Source organism: Eptesicus fuscus, chromosome 13, assembly GCF_027574615.1.
Source record: "Eptesicus fuscus isolate TK198812 chromosome 13, DD_ASM_mEF_20220401, whole genome shotgun sequence".
NCBI classification, from domain to species: Eukaryota; Metazoa; Chordata; class Mammalia; order Chiroptera; family Vespertilionidae; genus Eptesicus; species Eptesicus fuscus.
Genome location: NC_072485.1, coordinates 42,870,580 through 42,890,411, shown reverse-complemented (window position 1 = coordinate 42,890,411; position 19,832 = coordinate 42,870,580). Strand labels below are relative to the sequence as shown.

The window sequence follows — 19,832 nt, the reverse complement described above, 5'->3', positions numbered from 1 at the left end:
TCTCTTCTTTTATCTGCCTCAAATTATATACAATGCCCAGATTCTCAGAAATTTTAATAGGGTTTGTCCTTACACTAAACCTTTCTTAAGGAACTTTATCTGTTCATCATCTTTTTAACCACGAAATCTGGGCAACCATAAATGAGAGAGCTTTTTCTTTGAGATATTAGGTTTCATGTCAAGTATCTTTGAAGAAGTCAATTCGATTTGAAAATATGGCCAAATCAATGTTAAACCTTTAGAGAAAAGGGAATTGCATTTGACTAATATAAGGGCACAATTTACTAAGGAAAAAATTTTTATTGAGTTCTAATAATTTTTAAGATTATTTTTAAAGCTCTTGACCATTTTTAAAAGAACAATATACATACAAAAGGAAAAGTCAAAGAAGGGTGTATTTTTACATTAAAATCTGTTTTTAAATGCCACACATATATTTTTAAATAATTATATCAGAATATGCCTCCTGCCACGCCCTCCCATACTGAAATACATAAACATCTTACCATGTAAATATATAGCTCTAAAAAGGTTATAAACATAATTCTAGTTCATTGAATGCATGTACTAGAATTTAAACAGTGCTTTATTTTTGAACATATATTTCTCCCAACTTTTTATTATTATGAAATCAATAATTACAAATAGCTAATCATTGTTTGTTGTTAATGTTACCATGTTACTATATTGTATATACAGTGAAGTATATGCAGACACTGGGCTAAACACATTGTATAGACTTACATTTAATCATGGCTCATAGAACTTTTCTGTATTTTCCATTTCCTTTAAAAAATGTTTTCAAAAGCAAAATTCATCGAAGGGGATGAACATTTTGGGGACTTCTACAGTGGAGTAGGGTAATTTAGCAGTAGAAATCATGAGCATGCCTGTTTCTACATTTACCAGCGGGTGTTTTTATGCATAGTCTCTTTTATAAATATGTAATATGCCAATTTTCAAAAACACACTTACAATTCTGCTTTATTATAGGTTCCATCAGTTCCCCAGGATGGAAAAAAAGAACTAGTAGTCTACAGTTTCCAGAGTCAATATTTCTCGTAGAAGTAAAAATCTAAAAATAAGAGCTCCTGTCCTCTGGGTACTTCACACCCTCAAATATGTTTGTGTCTAACAATGCCTGCTTGGTGCCTACTTCTTTCTGGCTCACTGGCATCCCCGGGCTGGAGTCTATGCACATCTGGCTCTCCATCCCCTTCAGCTCCATGTACTTGGTGGCTGTGGTGGGCAATGTCATCATCCTGGCTGTGGTAAAGGTGGAGCGCAGCCTGCATCAGCCCATGTACTTCTTCCTGTGCATGCTGGCTGTCATTGATTTGGTCCTGTCGACTTCTACCATGCCCAAACTGCTAGCCATCTTCTGGTTTGGTGCCCACCACATTGACTTAGATGCTTGCTTGGCACAAATGTTCTTCGTCCACTGCTTTGCCACAGTTGAGTCAGGCATCTTCCTTGCCATGGCTTTTGATCGCTATGTGGCCATCTGTGACCCACTACGCCATACTTTGGTGCTCACCCACACAGTGGTGAGTCGTTTGGGTCTGGCTGCCCTCCTCCGTGGAGTACTCTACATTGGACCCCTGCCTCTGATGATTCGCCTGAGGCTGTCCCTTTACCGGACCCAAATCATTGCCCACTCCTACTGTGAGCACATGGCCGTGGTCACTGTTGCATGTGGTGACACAACAGTCAACGACTTTTATGGAATGGGAATCGGGTTTCTAGTATTGATCCTGGATTCATTAGCCATCACTGCCTCCTACGTGATGATTTTCAGAGCTGTAATGGGACTGGCCACCCCTGAGGCTAAGCTTAAAACCCTAGGGACATGCAGTTCTCACATTTGTGCCATCCTTGTCTTCTACATCCCCATTGCTGTTTCCTCTCTCACTCACCGCTTTGGACATCATGTGCCTCCCCATATCCATATCCTTTTGGCCAACTTTTACCTCCTAATCCCACCCATCCTCAACCCAGTTGTCTATGCTGTCCGTACCAGACAGATTCGAGAGAGACTTCTCTACATTCTCAAAGCAGGGGCTCATCCCAAGTGACGATCCTGCACCTATAAGGCATGCAGATATTTGGTGATGGAAGGAAAAGGCTCTGACTGAGGCAGCCAATGCAATAAGACCCATGCAACTGGGTCTTACTGGAGTTTTGTAAATAAGGGTCTATAATGAATTCTAGGATATATTCTGTTTGACCATGAATTTTCTGAAAATGAGAGGGTAATATCCGAGACATATGACAGTGGAGAGAAATCAAGAAATAAGTTTTTATACTACAATATCTCTTTTCCTATTTGACTTAACTAAATTATGCACAACCACAGAACTAGGATCATTTTTATTTTTTTATTTTTTATTTTTTTGGTTAAAGGATTTCTAGTTTCTCTTTGGAGAATGTTTTGAACAATTTCTAGAAGGTAAAATTATCCAACACCTTCTTTTTTAATATGTTTTTATTGATTTTTAGAGAAAGAGGGAGGGAGAGGGATAGAGAGATAGAAACATTGATGAGAGAGAAACATCATTGACTGGCTGCCTCCTGCACATCCCTTGCTCAGGATCTAACCTGCAACCTGAGCATGTGCCCTGACCAGGGATCAAACCAGTGACCTCTTGGTTCAAGGGTCAAACAACACAGAACTACTGGGCAACACTGGCCAGGCTACCCTAATACCTTCTTGAAGACCATTTACAAATTCTGTCAACAAAGGCCTGGAAAAATTCCAACTGTGCTGGCAAGCTCTTCCAATCATTTTTTTCTTGCCCCAGAAAAAAAACTTTGTTGAGAATGGAGGCAATATGAATATTAGAAATCTCAACCTAATAGGACCTTACTGCCCATAGGAGTTAAAGTCCTCAAGCCAGATCATTTCCCCCATTTAATAGATAGATAGAAATGTAATATATCACATCTTCTCCTAATAATAGTTAATTGGAAGCAGGTAGGATGAGACAGAAGGACAATTTGGGATTTTGTTTTGGAGCCCTTGAAATGGCATACATTAAGGACAGCAGCTATACTGAAATAATAGAGAAGGTCACAGTGGGATTGACTTGAAAGTGGTTAGGTAGAAAATGGAGTAAAGGTGATGAGAATAAATACAGACACAGTGGTAGATACAAACCTTGACATAACTTCAGATCTTTGGTGAATTCTTGCTTCATACTTTTTTATTTTTATATGATTTTAACCTTTTTTTTCTTGATCATAAAAATTTCATAATAAAATTACTATTCCAGGCTAGAAACCTACAGAAATTATGGTAATGCATGAAAAATGAAATGAAGCAATCACTATTAATTGTAGTTATTCAAAATTACATGTCTATTTTAGTTCTAAAATGTTTTAGGCTTTAAAATGTGCATCTCACCTCCTTGTTTTGCATACCATTACAAAAAAAAAAAAGAGGAAAAATTAGGAACTTAGGATATCACAAACTCTTTTCTAAAGTTTAGCTAATTTCAAATTTCTATTTCCTTATAATCCTATTCCTAAACCTAAGGTTGGTTGGCTCATATATATTTTTCTCCATTGTTTTGGGATGAGTGTTGCTCTTTCTCCATCTCCTTATCAATGGCCCTGGAGTCCAGTGCCAAAACCAAGTCCACTTACTGGGAAAAGGTTGTGTTCTATGAACATAATTTTAGTGCCAAATGTTTTTAGTAGTAATTGATAAAGAGATACTATAAAAACCTCAGAGATAGAAGCTTATTTTACAGAATATCTCCTGACTATGATCCTAGGCTTTTGAGGGGGGGAAATGTATCACTGGCACTGATGCTGAAGGAAATGACAACAAAAATTTTGTCATGGAATGGCTCTTTGACATAATGCCTAAAGTCTATTTTTACTGTGTAAGCAGAGAGTATATATGGAGATCCAGGGCTTTTAATCTGGACTTAGTATTAATCCTTCTAAATGTAATTAACTTTCTGGTCAAATCCTCTCAGAAACCTCACAGTAAATTGTTTCTCTTTAGAAATATGTTGGGTCTACCATAGATCAAGACCAAATACCAATCATCTCTAGCTTCTTTATATGGATGGCATTGAATGACTGGGGGTAAAGAAGAGAAAATACCAACTGTCTGTATGGTCCTGGATACAGGGATAAGCACCCGTGACAACATCCATGCCTTTCAGACTCAGGGTGTGAACTTGGTTATAGTAGAGCATTTAATTCCATTGTCAACTATACTCATTGCTGGGCTCTTTCACGGTGAAGGGGTTATCTCAGAACAAGATGGGAGGGAATACATAGTGGTGAATGCAGTATAAGGACCCGACAGAAGTCCAATAATTGAATCTCTCTCTTATTCAAAACCAACATCTTACTTCTCCTTCACACAAATATCTCTGTTCCCTTTTTATCACCTGCCCCAGGGTGGGAGTAAAGGACACCCTCATCAGTCCCTTTTGCATCTGCAAGACTTCATGGAAAATTGAAATTGGGGAACAGTTGAGGGAGAAGGCATTTTTATGGTTATTTGTAAAGGGTCATATGGCACAGGTGGTTAAGGACTTGGGCTCTGGAATTACAATAAATGGCAGAGATGGATTTGAACCAAAAACTGTAAGACTTCAATTGTGTTGCACAATCTAAGCCTCAGTTTCCACTCCTTGAAAATGATACTAACTCCTTATGGGTTTGTTATTATATATATAACAATATATATATATATATATATATATATATATATATATATAGCCAGCGACCCATCACTATGACGCCCACTGTAGCCAGCAAATCTGCTTAATCAGAGGACTAGCCAGCCAACCTTCTACAGCCCCTCCCCCGCCCAACCCCACCACAGATTGGCCCCCTCCACCCCAATCAGGGGCAGGACCAGCCAGCCAACCACCCATGTCCCCTCCCCCAGGCCGCTGGCCCAGATTGGCACCCCCTACCCCATTCGGGGGTGGGGTTGGCTGGCCCACTACCCAAAGCCCCTCCCCAGCTGGCTCAGCCCTGATCAGGCCTCTGATTAGGGCTGGGCCAGCTGGCCAACCTCTCACCATCTCCTCCTCCCAACAGGCCCAGCCCCCATCTGACCCCATTGGGGCCGCCGGCTGGACCCCACCCATGCATGAATTCGTGCACTGGGCCTCTAGTGATGTAATAAAACAATGAATCTAAAATACCAGTGTCTGGCATAAAGAAAAAACAACTTTCCTCTTAAAAATAACAGTATTTTATTGTGCAATAAAAGGCCCAGGGGAGAATGATAAGGCAGAAGAGTAGCTGGAACTAGTTCCTAGAAAAAACAAATAATGTCTGCAATTGTGCCTCAGTCAGGAATGTACCAGCCTCCACTCTGGAAAACTCTGTTCTTGGCTTCTCTGTAGAAAGCCATATCAACAGAGCCAGCTTTCTTCTGTTCTCCTTGGCTGCCCAGCACCCACTCATGTACACCTCTGACTTTCCAATTAGTGATACTCACATAACTAGTCTTGTGACAGTAAAAGGCTAAAGACCTCTAAACAGTTCCTTGTATAGCAAACAGAAAACTTATAGTACAGATTTAGTTGTGAAAAATATGTCATTGATTCAGGGTTATGTTTTTGTTTGCACAATAGGATTTAGAGTAAAAATAAAATCAAAGTTATAGAAGATAGCACTTCTGACCAAATCCAGTCCACTTTAATTATTTCTTAGTCCATTTCAATATATAATTTAGTCTGATACAGGTTCAAAAATTCCCCCGGGAGTTTTCCTATCACCCTTTTCCTTATGTTAGATTTGAAACTGCAGTAGGGGATGAATGGGTTTTTACAAGATTGCCATCATGGCAGTCACATGGCAAAGGACTGTCTCCTGCTTCCTTATATCTTATCTGGGCTCTGACCCCAGACTCATCTTGTGCTGTAATTTGGTGCTTCTTCACATTGTTACCTGTGGGAAATGACCTCCTTCTACTAGATTCTCAGGTACTGTTGATTGAATGAGATTGCTGTCATATCCCCACAAGTCCATGGCAGTGTCCACTCTGAATCTTTCTAATGCTCATACCTTCATTCCAGCTATAGGACCCTGTGCTAACTGACCAGAACGATCACTCTTACTCTGTAATGTTCAATTGTGAGAGTTTTTATAAGGAGACAAAAGCAGACAGATAAGTGAAATTCTTTTTTAGGATATGCTAGAAGAAGAAATAGTGGATTTTCATTGTTTTTCTTTTTTTATTTAAGTACTTGGAGTCTTGAACTGTCATGCAAGAGCTGACATTCGAGTGCAAGAAAGAACTCACCATTCCAGAAAACAACTCCAAAATCTCAGTAGTTTACAGAAAAACAACAACAAAACCTCCTTTGCTCATGTTACATGAACACTGTGGGCCAGCTGTGGCTGTGTTCCAGGCAGTGAGTTAGACTCATAAGTGCTCTGTGTATCTTCTCTTCATCATGGGTCTAGGTTGGAGGAAAAAAACTGTTGGGAAACATACTGATTTTTGTAGCAGAGGTGAAAAGCAAGAGACACTGAGCCAAGCCACACAAACACATTTTAAAGTTTCTGATTATTATGACACATTTCAAGGCCACTCAAATTCCATTGGCCAAAGAAAGACATAGAAAGAATTTCCTAGAGTAAGGAAATTCCCCTTCAGGGAGAAAGGAACAGGATAGTAAATATCTGTGAACAGGAATAACCTATCACAACTACATATTGTAACTATTTTCTTCTTGAGTTTCAGTAGTCTCATCTTTAAGAGGGGAATATATTGCCACAGTCTATTCAGCTCTTCTATGCATTCATATAATAAATATTAGTAAGGATTTTGAAGACAAAGGGCATATGCATGTGAAAAGTAAGTTACCATAATATAAATTTTTATAAAGTGATATCCCAAGACTCCTTTGCTAATTGTGCAATAAGGAATTGACCATTACTATGGGTCAGAAAGGAACTGACTTAATGGAAGGAATAAGTCTCCTTAGAAAAGGAGCTGTCCAACTGTAAAGCCACTACAACAGTAGTAGGCTAAAGATTGTCAGAGGCTGAAAACCACTTATCAAAAGAGATAAGGATTTATTTTCAGTACTATATGTGGTTTTAGCCTTTTGGTAACAAAACTTGGGTTCAATTCCTCACTCATAGTCTGGACGAAGAGTTCACCCAGTCTCAGCCAATAGTCATACTATCTTTGACTGATATGACAATAACACTTTGGAAGGCTCTTTATTTTCTTTAACCATGTGATGAGTCTATGAAAATAGGAAGGTCAAACCTCTGCTGTCAGACTATAGGACACACCTGTTTTGTTCTTATTGGTAGATCTGTGAGATTGGCACTTTTTTTTCCTTGTCATTATTGAGAATTAACAAACATGGAGATTCTGCAATTTTCCTACTTGAAATCTTTCCTCTGTGCTTTAATCCACCACCCACTCAGATTGATGAGTAAGGAAAAAAGTATGCATCTACATAGCCTTTCTCCGAAATAGACTGAGCACATGATCACGAATCTGTTTGGTCTTGACCCCATAGATGATGGGGTTGACCATGGGTGGGAAAAGAAGATAGAAGATAGCAAGGAGTATGTGTACATGAGGGGCAGCTCGGCGAGCCACGCGGTGCATGACTGAGGAGATGACAACGGGTGTGTAGGTAGACAAGATAGCACCTATGTGAGACACACATGTCCCAAAGGCCTTATAGCGGGCTTCCTGAGAGGCAAGCTGTAGAACTGCCCGAAGGATGAAGATATACGACAAAATAACAAAGAGCAGATCCAGCACCACTATAAACATGGCCACTGCAATGCCATAGATATTGTTGAAGCTAGTGTCCCCACAAGCCAGCCTTACCACAGCCATGTGCTCACAGTAACAATGGGCGATCATGGGTCCTCGGCAGTAGTGGAAGCGTCTGAGCAGAAAGGGGAGCGGAGTCATCAGTGTCACAGCCCGAGTCATAGCAGCTATACCAATCTTGGTGATAAGGGGCCTGGTCAGCACCGTGGTGTAGTGCAGTGGCTTGCAGATGGCCACATAACGGTCAAAGGCCATGGCCAGCAGCACCGCTGACTCCATGATGGAAAAGGAGTGGAGAAAGAACATCTGGACCAGGCAGGCATAGAAGTTGATCTCTCGATCTTTAAACCAAAAAATAGCCAGCATTTTAGGAAGTGTTGTGGAAGAAAGGACCAGATCAATGGTTGCCAACATGGCCAGAAAGATGTACATAGGCTCATGGAGAGCTGCATCAGCCTGGATAATGAAGAGGAGGGTGCCGTTGCCTAGCAGGGCCAGAATATAGGCAAAGCAGAAAGGAATAGAGATCCACACATGCAGGTGTTCCAAACCTGGAATTCCTACCAACAAGAAGACAGCTGGGTGGGTTGAGGTAATATTGGAGGCTGGCATGACTTCTGGAAATTCCCCTTGTCAGTTTTTATGGGCCCTTTAACCTTCTATATATACCTTCTTGGGAGGATTAGCTCTTGTTTTCATTGCTAGACCTTAAACATAATCAGTTATTAGGCCTCATAGAAATGGAAAAGCATAATCCATGTTTCATTACCTCAGGGAACTTTAAATTTCATTGAGTAGATAGAATGTTAAAGATGATTAGAACTGATATCACAAAACAGCTTTCATAAAGGAATGGAGAGAAGGTAGTGTTTTCTGTGTTTGGAGTAATGTCAGGAATACCCTGTTAAAAGAAGTAGAAATATGTTTAAACAAATGCATTTCTTTAGAACATACATAGGTACCAAACTACATGATAATCAAGCTAAGCTCACAACCACAAAAGCCAGTTTCCTGTCCTGAAATCTCAGGCTTGGGTGCTTGTATAAGTTGAATAAAGCCTGCAATTTCTAATGTCCCTATTAATTACACAGTTTGTATATTTTCTCTAGCACTACACTATTAGATAGGACTGCTACTAGCCACATGTAGCAATTTATATTTATTAAAATAAAATGAAAATTCAATACCTCAGTTATGCCTAACACTTTATAAGTGCCCAAAGTCACATGTGACTAGTACGACCATACTGGATTATTCAGATACAGAACATTTTCATTATTATAGAAAGTTCTACTAGAGAGAGCTACTCTTGGATATGTCTTCCATGTCCTTTCCCCATCCACAAATTTCTATAAATACAGTCCTATCTCCAACTTCCTAAGAAAATAAGGATCTTCGTCTTCTGGTTCTCTTCCATCTAAATTCATGTTAAGCTCCCTATTCATGTGGCTCTCTCTCCAGGCATCTTCTAGCTCCCTTATTTTCATCGCAGAACTCAGGTTTAGCAAAGCTGATCTCTGACTTCCGTAACAAATGCTCTTTGTTAATCTTTCATCTTTCCCTCTTCTCTTGTTGATTTTTCTCCTTAAACATTGGAGTTGCCCAGTTTTTACACAGCCACTTTTCTCTTATAGAATACAGTTATTGTGGTTTTTATGAGCATTACATAAGATTATGTACTTAATACAGATTGAGATAGCCCAATCAGGGCACATGCCAGGTTTTGGCCCGGTTCCCGGTGTGGGGCATGAAGGAGGCAGATAATCAATAATTCTCTCTCATCATTAATGTTTCTAACTCTCTTTCCCTCTCCCTTCCTCTCTGAAATCAATAAAAATATAAAAATAATATTTTTTTTTAAATGAGAGTGGAGATGGAGTTGGGCTGAATGGAGGAAGAGTCAGCAAAACAGACTGAGAGTGGGCAAACTAGCAGAAAAGTTTCCAAGATGATGTGCTGTCCTGATAGGTTATTGAAGGTGGTGGACTAAGGAGGAGGAAATTATTACCGTGCTAAATGCAACCAATAAGTCAAATAATTCCAAAACAAAAAATTGGGCTTGTATATAGAAGTGCAGTGGGTTGGATACATTGGTAAGAAAAATTTTGTTAGAGTAGAGGAAGGCAAAGCCAGATTTGATGGAGTTCAGTGAGAAAAATGAGAAGTTGAAATTTGTTAACTTGGCTCAGGTTTCTGCAAAGGCAAACAGTAAAGGGGCCCTGGCAGCTGCAGAGGGAAGTGGAGTAAAAGAGTGTGAGGGTGTGTGTGTGTGTGTGTGGGTGTGTGTGTGTGTGTGTGTGTGTTCAATTGTTTTTAAGAAGGAAGAGAAAAAGACATGTTATTAAACTGAAGAGAATTTACCCAGTAACAAGGGAAAACAAAATATACAAGAGAAAGGAGAATATTGCTTCAGAAATGTTCTTAAATCATCCTCTTTCTAGTGTTCTACTTGTTTACCATGAATTTTGTTATCAGCTCCCAACATTATGAAAATATGTTTCCAGGGCTGGCTTTAGCTCAGCGGTTCCTTCGACTCTGAAAATATGTTTCCATATCACATCTTCCCTCTTAGCCACAAGCTAGTATATCCAACCCTCAATTTACTATCCCACATAACAGTCTCACAACTATCTCAGCCTATCATGCTTGAGGCAGGCATCTTAACTTCATCCTTCTATGTGCATTTCATATGTCAGTACATAGAATCCTCTCCAACTAGTTGTTCAACCCAGAATTATTATCTACCCCTTACTTCCTGCACCATATTCAATCCATCAGCACGTCCAATTGGGTCAGCCTCCACAGAAAGTCTCAAAATTGCTTACTCCATTTCAATCACCGCAACACTTACTCAAGACACCGTCATGTCCCATTTACTACAGAAACAAGACTTTTAAAATGTGTGCAGATCTCTGTCTTTGGGCTCCAATTGCTATCCTTCCACAGACATCAGCCTATTGTAAAATAAAGGGTCTGCCTTATTCACTTCTATAAATGCAGCTTCTAGCATACACATTTGTTGAATATTTCACCAAATGAAGAAAGAACAACCAGACTTGAAAATGTCCTCTCACTATGTTCAGATATCCCTAGCTGATCCAATAATAGGCTATCTTCCCATTTAACATTCAACCAGGAGATACGTTCTAAGAAACCCAACCAACCTTGGTGACATGCATCAGAATCAAGTCTTCTAAATTAAAAATATTTTTCCCTGCTTTGAACATCTTTGCCAGGAACAAAGCACTTTGGCTTTGCAGGAAACACAGCAGGAACTTTTTTTTCCACTGTTATATCTTCAGTGCCAAGTACATAGCAGATAGTCTATAAATGACTGTTGCACCTTCACCCTCAGGAAATATGCTTTTTTTTTTTCAACAAAACTGAACATATTTTATTTTACTTCTGAGTCTCTACATCTCCCTGACTTGTTCTCTCTATCTACTAAACATAAGTAACCACCCTGTGACCGATCCATCCTTCCTCACACAAACAAAAAGTTATCTGTTCTATCAATTTCTTCCCCCAAACACAGGGTATCCAATAGCACATAACCCTTACTTCTGTTGAAGCTCGTAAAAAATATACCCCTACCATCCTTGGCTTGTTTGGCTCAGTAGATAGAGTGTTGGCCCATGGACTGAAGGGTCCCGGGTTTGATTCTGGTCAAGGGCACGTGCCTCAGTTGCAAGCTCGATCCTTGGCCCTGGTCGGGTTGTGTGTGGGAGGCAACCAATCAATGTGTCTCTCTCATATCAATGTTTCTCTCTCTCTCTCTGTCTCTCTCCCTCCCTTCCACTCTCTCTAAAGTTCAATGGAAAAATATCCTTGGGTGGGGATTAACCAAAAATATAAAATAAATAAAGTAAAATTAAATTAAATTAAAATAAATTAAAAAATATATATATATATCCCTCCTAGTATAAGAATCTCAGGAGAGGGGAGTATATGGAGCTTTCTTTCTTACCAAACATCCAGAACATAGGAACCTGCTTTGCAGTGAATGTTTTATCCTGCCTGTACTATGTTTCTGAAGTCAAAATGTCCATATAAGATCAGAGGACTTCTCTATTTCTTTGTTTTTCCCCAAAGAGCTTAAATGGGTCTCCATGGACAGAGAATACTCAACACCGGCATCTACTTTGTAATCTACACTTCTATCATAAGAGGGTATCAGAAAGATAATCTGAATGAGTATGATCCAGAGATGGGAAAATAGTCACTCACCTAAGGTCCTTCAAGGATGTGGTTTGTGGAAGAACCAATAGGAAATGTATTTCTACCTCTCCCTGCATCTTCCTAGTTCAGGCTTCATTTTCTCTCTCCTGACTAATGCAGTAGCTTCCTAATTGGAACAGGGATACTGGTGGGGTGGGAGGAGAAATGATAGGTAAGAAGTGACAGGATCCAAGTTGGTATAATCAGCTAAAACTGCTTGGAGTTGAACCACAGTGTTTGGCATAGAAAGGAGGCAAAAATCCTCTGTAGTGGAGGAAGTGTCTGGACAATGTAGACATAGCATTTGGGTTGGACTGTCAAGACTTATGCTTCTTCAATTGAAGAGCCAAAGTAGAGGCAATAAAGAAATAGGGAGCAGGCAGGAAGCTTGATGCTTAAGACTAGAACTGAGTGTCAGAGGTAATTGAGGTGCCCCCATCCTCTCCCACTCACCACACCTGTCACCTCTTTCCTGTCTCTGCTAGTCCAGCTCTGTCCATAGTCCAATGCAGCCTTTATCTTCCAGTGATAGATGTTTTGGAAGGAGGGAGTTGGGAGGAAAGCCACTGCCTTTATCCTCAAACCTTCACTCTTCTCCCAAAGGGATGTGGAAATAAACACTGCTGCATGTGAGAAGGGTTCTCAGAGGCTCACGGAAGACTCTGGCCTATTTTCTGGGGGACTACTCTGACGCAGAGCTCCCACCCCTGGGGGTCCTGCAGATTACATCCCCACCTCCTTTGTGGTGCTAAGTCATGCCTCCCAGGAGCCAGCTGTGCTTAACACTCCAGAGACTGTGAGCACTTCACATAGAGACTGTGTGGGCCTTTGTCTTTGATATGTGTCTACTTTCCTCTAACCCTTCCTTGCAGGGTCTCCTAAGAAAGAGAACCTCACTAAAACAAAAACTGAAACCAACTCTTGTCGGACAATGACCAGAAGGGCAGAAATTCCAGCTACTCTCTGTGTGTATTTGTATGTTGTTAATATTTACTGCTATTTTAAAGCACTCTACCTGTCCCAACTATGCTCAAAAGAAACAAGATAGAAGTTTATTTTTATTTCTGAGTATTTTTTTCTTTCAGTTTTATTTTGTACTAGAGGCCCAGTGCATGAATTCATGCACGGGTGGGGTCTCTCAGTGTGGCCTGCAGGGATTGGGCCAAAACCGACAGTCCAACGCTGCCTGCCACTCCTACCTGCTGCTCCTGCTCATCCTGGCCCCACTACACCTGCCATGGGTTTGTGCCCAGTCAGTCCCGATAGAGAGAGGCTTGCTCCACCACAGCAGCCTCATTAGCCGTGAGCCCTGCATCTGGTCCCCATCCTGTGTGTGGGGGGGAGGGTAGTCTGGATGTGATCAGCCCTCCAGGTGGGACGCCCTTGCCGGCCAGGGATCTGGATCCATCCCAGTTGTTGAAAGCCACCTGGAGGCTGCTTCTATATCATTTCTTCCTTGCGGAGTATCTAGGGAGAGGAAGCGGCTGTGGTACCTGAGGCCAAATTCCAGGAGGCCGGTGGCACTGTCAGGATCGTACCAGTGGCATGCCAGTCTTTCGGTGCCTGGCCCGTTCTCCAGAGATTGGACCTGCAGGACTACTGAGGGAGTGAGTGTTGCCACCAGGCTGGTGGTCCGCTGGGTCGGGTCAGTCAGCTGAGCAGTACTCCCGCTGTGGGAGCACACTGATCACCGGGGGGGGGGGGGGGGGGGGGGGGGGGGGCAGCTCCTGTGTTGAGTGTTTGCTCCCTGGTAGTCAGTGAGCATCATAGCGACTGGTCACCCAGTTGTTCAGTCATTCAGTCACTTAGGCTTTTATATATATAGATTGGTTTCAAGTGTACAATTTAGTGGTTAGACAATTATAGAATTCACATAGTGTTCCCTTTGATACTTCTAGTATCCCAACTGGCACCATATGTAGTTACCAAAATATTATTGATAATGTTTTGGTACCTATATTATAATCCTTATGCTTTACTTATGTCCCCATGACTATTTTGTAACTATCAATTTGTGGTTCTTAATCCCTTCACCTCTTTCACCAAGTCCTAATGCCCCTCCCCTCTGGTAACTACCAGTTTGTTCTCTATGACTATGAGTCTGTTTCAATTTTGTTTGTTTGTTTTGTTCTTTAGATTCCACATATAGGTGAACTTATATGGTAATTGTCTCTCTCTGATGGGTGATATTTCACTTAGCATAATACCCTCTATGTCTATCCATGCTGTCTCAAATGGTAAGATTTCATCCTATTATATATACTATATACCATTGCTTTTTTATCCACTATGTACTGCTGGGCACTTAAGTTGCTTCTATAGTTTAGCTACTGTAAATAATGCTACAATGAACATAGGGGTGCATATATTCTTTCAATTTCTTGTTTTAGGTTTCTTCAGATAAATCCCCAAAAGTGGAATCACTGGGTCATAAGGCAGTTCCATTTTTAATTTTTTGCTTTCCACAGTGGTTTGACCAATCTGCATTCTCACCGACAGTGCATAAGGGTTCCCTTTCCTCCACATCCTTGCCAATACTTGTTTGTTGATTTATTGATGTTAGCCATTCTGACAGATGTGAGGTGATATCTCATTGTGGCTGTAATTTGCATTTCTCTGATGATTAGTGACATTGAATATCTTTTCATATGTCTATTGGCCATCTATGTGTCCTCTTTGGAGAAGTCTCTTTTCAGGTTCTTTGCCCATTTTTTACTTGGGCTGTTTGTGGGATTGAGTAATATGAGTTCTTTATAAATTTTGGATATTAACCCCTTATCAAATATCTCACTGGTGAATGTTATCCCATTTTGTGGATTTTCTCTTAGTTTTGCTGATGGTTTCCTTTGCTGTGCAAAAATTTTTTTTAGTTTGATGTAGTCCCATTTGTTTTTTGGTGGTTGTTGTTTTCTTTGTTTTTTATGTTTCCCTTGCCCAATGAAATATATCAGAAAAACATATTGCTAAGAGAAATGTTCAAGATTTTACTGCTTATGTTTTCTTCTAGGATTGTGATGGCTTTGATTCTTACATTTAAGTCTTTAATCCATTTTGAGTTTATTCTTATGTATGGTATAAGAAGGTGGTTTAGTTTCTTTTCTTTTTTTTTCATGTATCTGTCCAATTTTCCCAACACCATTTCTTGAATAGGTGTTTTCATCTCATTGTATGTTTTTGCCTCCTTTGTCAAATATTAATTGACCATATAGACATGGGTTTATTTCTGGGCTCTGTTTCCTGTTCCATTGATCTATATCTGTTTTTAGGTCGCTACCATGCTGTTTTGATTACTATGGCCTTGTAGTATAGTTTGATTTCAAGCAGCATGATATCTCAAACTTTGTGGGTTTTTTTTTCTCAGTATTGCTGAGGCTATTCAGGATTTTTTGCAGTTCCATATAAATTTTTGGATTATTTACTCTAGTTCTGTGAAATAGCACCACTAATATTTTACAGGGATTGCATTAAATCTATAAATTGCTTAGGGTACTACATTTTCATGATGTTAATTCTTCCTATCCACAAACACAATATATGCTTCTTTTATGTATATCTATTTTTATTTATTTCTTCAGTGCCTTATAATTTTCTGAGTACAGACCTTTTCCCTCTTTGGTTAAATTTATTCATAGGTATTATGTTTTGGTACAGTTGAAATGAAATTGTTTTCTTAGTTTCCCTTTCTGATTTTCATTATTGGTGTATAAAATGCAACCTATTTCTAAATATTAATTTTGTATTTTTCTACTTTACTGAATTCAGTTATCAGTTCTAGCAGTTTTTGTTTTGTTTTGTTTTGTTTTGTGGAGTCTTTAGGGTTTTCTATCTACAGTGTTATGTCATCTGCAAATAATGACAATTTTACTTCTTCATTTCCAATTTGATGCCTCTTATTTTTTTCTTCTTGTCTGATTGCTGTGGCTAAGACTTTCAGTACTGTGTTAATTAAGAGAGGTGAAAGTAGACATCTCTATCTTGTTCCTGATCTTAAAGGAGATGCTTTTAGATTCTCTCCATTGAGTATAATTTAGCTTTGGGTTTGTAATATATGGCCTTTATTATGCTGCGGTATAATGCCTCTATTTCCACTTTGCTGAGAGTTTTTAACATAGATGGGTGCTGTATTTAGTCAAATGCTTTTACTCCACCTATTGATATGACCATGTGTTTTTTAATCCTTCATTTTGTTTATGTATTATATTACATTAATTGATTTGCAGATATTGTATCAACCTTGCATTCCATAAATAAATCCCACTTGATTATGGTGTATGATCTTTTTGCTGGATCTGGTTTGCTAATATTTTGTTGAGGATGTTTGCATTTATGTTTGTCAAGGATATTGATCTATAATCTTATATTATTGTGGTATCTTCATCTGGTTTTGGAAATAAGATTGTGTTCAAGCATGAAGTTTTTAACCAAAGAAAAACTAGTGGTAAAACACTTTTTTGTTGTTGTTGTTGTCAGAGATAATTATGAGAGCAGAGATGGGAAACAATACATGGTTCTTGCTATATATTTCCCTCTTTGGCAGCTTCCAACCTCCCATACCCCATCTGATATGTGTATTTAAATCATCTTTCAAAGCTAAATATGTATAAAAGATATATAGAGATAGAGACAAATAGAAATAGAAATATATAATTACTAAACAGTAGTCTCTGAGGAAATAAGGAAGTCACAAGATAAAAATACATGATGCATTTGTGGCAGATGATGTATGAATGTTTGTGTACCCACACAAATCCAATTGTCAAGATTAATATTAAGGGAATTACCTATTATGTATGCTTGCATAGGGATAGAGAGAAAGAAACAGAGGCCAATATTCCTATCTCCCATCTGTTTGCCTACCTTTTTTTTTTTTTCACAATTCTGAACCTTGAGATGAAAAGTTTAGAGAGCACAACTTTATACTTAGAATTTCCTACTTTGTTTCAGGACACAGAAATGTAGCATCCCTCCCTTAGAAATCTATGTATTCTGAACCCCGAGCAAAGATTTGGCACAGATTTGCTACTCAATAATATTTTGTGAGTAGATTAGTAAATAAATGAAGAAGTCACATTTTGGGTGAAAACATAAGATTGATCTGTGTGTAAAGAAAAATTGCATGCTATAAGGAAATGTCAGACGACATCTTATTCAAAGTCTTTAATGAGAGGTATTGGGCATGAAGATTTAGATGTCAAAAGAAGTCACAGAATACATAGGCTGACTCAGTTGAAAAAATAAATTTTAAGGAGCAAATATGTCTTACTTGGAACCTGTAGCCCTGGGAGGTTATGAGCTTCCCACAAACTGGTAGTAATTAGGAAGATATTGAACACCAACTGTCAGACTATATAGACATTCCTCCCTCAGATAAATTGTGGTCCTTATACGAATCCGGAGTGGATAGTCCACCAAATCCCAATGACTTAAAATAGGAACTTGGATTCTCACAGTCTTCTCTTAATAAATGAAGCTGAAAGCATTGTTGTGTCTTTAGGTGATGTTTCCAAGAGCAGAGTGGGTTAAGCCTTTGTTAAACGCCCGGGATAGAGCAGTGGGCTCTTTGAAGAAACAGAAAAGTCATCAGTTTGAATCCAGAGGCTACCAAAGGACACAGATCCATTAGTCCTGGTTGGACTGGTGACTCTATAAGTTTCAGGATATTTAGTGTTTTAAGTATACAAAGAAAGAACTAAACATAGAGTCTCTGATAGCCCTCCACTTTCTATCATATCCACACCCCTACTCCTGCATTCAACCTGTACCACTTTTTCTCACTCTCCATTCACACATCCTTTCTCAGGAATAGTCTTAAGACTCTTTCACGAATCTGCTTGGTCTTGACCCCATAGATAATGGGATTGACCATAGGTGGGAAGAGCAGATAGAAATTGGCAAGGAGAATGTGCACATGTGGGGCAGTTTGGCGAGCTACACGATGCATGATTGAGGAGATGACAACTGGTGTGTAGAAGGCTAAGATAGCACCTATATGAGACACACATGTCCCAAAGGCCTTATAGCGGGCTTCCTGAGAGGCAAGCTGTAGAACTGCCCGAAGGATGAAGATATACGACAAAATAACAAAGAGCAGATCCAACACCACTATAAACATGGCCACTGCAATGCCATAGATATTGTTGAAGCGAGTGTCCCCACAGGCCAACCTTACCACAGCCATGTGCTCACAGTAACAATGGGCGATCATGGGTCCTCGGCAGTAGTGGAAGCGTCTGAGCAGAAAGGGGAGCGGAGTCATTAGTGTCACAGCCCGAGTCATAGCAGCTATACCAATCTTGGTGATAAGGGACCTGGTCAGCACCGTGGTGTAGTGCAGTGGCTTGCAGATGGCCACATAACGGTCAAAGGCCATGGCCAGCAGCACCGCTGACTCCATGATGGAAAAGGAGTGGAGAAAGAACATCTGGACCAGGCAGGCATAGAAGTTGATCTCTCGATCTTTAAACCAAAAAATAGCCAGCATTTTAGGCAATGTTGAAGAAGAAAGGACTAGATCAATGGTTGCCAACATGGCCAGAAAGAGGTACATAGGCTCATGAAGGGCTGCATCAACCTGGATGATGAAGAGGAGAGTGCAGTTGCCAAGTACAGCCAGAGTATAGGCCGAACAGAAGGGAATAGAGATCCAGATATGTAGATGCTCCAGGCCTGGGATCCCCATCAACAAGAAGATTGATGGATGAGTTGAGGTGACGTTGGAGAGTAACATGCCCCTGGAATTTTTCTTCCTATTTTCGACTTCCACAGGGACCTCCCAGAGAATATCTAATGTGAGATAAATTATAGTGTTCAAGTTCAACCTCTAATCATTCACATGGGAGGATTAGCCCTTGATCCCATTTCTAGACCTTGAAAGAAATTAGAAAATTATCCTAATATGCATCGTGAAATATTATACATGATATCTGCCCTCAGGGTGCTCAGAAAACCATTGGGTGATCAGGACATTAAATAGCAATAGAGCTAGTTTCACAAGGCAGTTTTCATTAAGTAACTGAGTGGACAAAGAGCTTTTTACGGTCTTTGTATGGTCAAGAACAGCTTTATAGAAGATGTAGATCCATGCCTAATTCAAACCTTAACCAAAAACTTTCACTTTCTTCTTGTTTCCTCCCAACTCAAGCTGCACTCTTAATTATGAAAGAAGAGTTTCTGGTCTGAAATGTCAAGTTTGGCTGTGTAAACAACAATTAAGCATGGCATATTCTAATAATTCACTTCCTTCCAAGTTCTATAGCAGGGGTTCCATTGTTTCTTATTTGACATTCAGAAATCTCACCATGAAGCCCTACCTCCAGCTAACTTGAGAACATGAGAAGGTCCATTGTTCTTCCTCCTCACCTAACTTTAGTTTAGCTTCCATATCTAGGTGCTTCTGCCTTCACCCACTTTCCTCTCCAGCATTCATGACATTCAGAAAAATCAATAGTCCACTCCCACCTGATTGCAAGACTGACCTCCAAACTTTACACCATTTTTTTTCCTCCTGTTATCCTTTATCTTTCTATCGCTTTTTCTCTTTGATTATTATTTCCTTTGAAAATGCTTAATCATTTGTTTCCCAAAATTTAGACCTATGCTCCTTTCTCTATTTTTTCAGTTCTTACCTAAAAAGTTTCTTCTGAGGATTAATTTAGATAATCTTTTAAAACACTTAGCACAATGAATGAATGGATAAAAAATGTGGTATTTATACACAATGAATACTATTCAGTCATAAAAAGAAGGAAATCCTGCCATTTGCAACAACATGAATGGACTTTGAGGGTATTGCGCTAAGTGAAATAATTCTGACAAAGAAAGACAAATATGT

At 39.6% G+C, this 19,832-nt stretch overlaps 3 protein-coding genes across 3 annotated transcripts; 1 reads left to right on the top strand and 2 right to left on the bottom strand.

Moving 5' to 3' along the window:
* The first annotated feature begins 1,121 nt into the window (after nucleotides 1-1,121).
* On the top strand, nucleotides 1,122-2,075 carry LOC103304332 (olfactory receptor 52M1-like). The gene has a single exon (XM_008161249.2). The coding sequence runs from the start codon at nucleotides 1,122-1,124 to the stop codon at nucleotides 2,073-2,075; it is 954 nt and encodes a 317-aa protein (XP_008159471.2).
* Nucleotides 2,076-7,450: 5,375 nt separating this feature from the next.
* Nucleotides 7,451-8,395, bottom strand: LOC103304323 (olfactory receptor 52K1). Its single transcript, XM_008161239.2, has one exon. The coding sequence runs from the start codon at nucleotides 8,393-8,395 to the stop codon at nucleotides 7,451-7,453; it is 945 nt and encodes a 314-aa protein (XP_008159461.1).
* Nucleotides 8,396-17,783: 9,388 nt separating this feature from the next.
* On the bottom strand, nucleotides 17,784-18,728 carry LOC103304324 (olfactory receptor 52K1-like). Its single transcript, XM_008161240.2, has one exon. The coding sequence runs from the start codon at nucleotides 18,726-18,728 to the stop codon at nucleotides 17,784-17,786; it is 945 nt and encodes a 314-aa protein (XP_008159462.2).
* Nucleotides 18,729-19,832: the final 1,104 nt, after the last annotated feature.

Excerpts from the sequence above, each read along its gene's own strand:
- LOC103304332 (XM_008161249.2), top strand. The coding sequence starts at position 1,122 with ATGTTTGTGTCTAACAATGCCTGCTTGGTGCCTACTTCTTTCTGGCTC.
- LOC103304323 (XM_008161239.2), bottom strand. The coding sequence starts at position 8,395 with ATGCCAGCCTCCAATATTACCTCAACCCACCCAGCTGTCTTCTTGTTG.
- LOC103304324 (XM_008161240.2), bottom strand. The coding sequence starts at position 18,728 with ATGTTACTCTCCAACGTCACCTCAACTCATCCATCAATCTTCTTGTTG.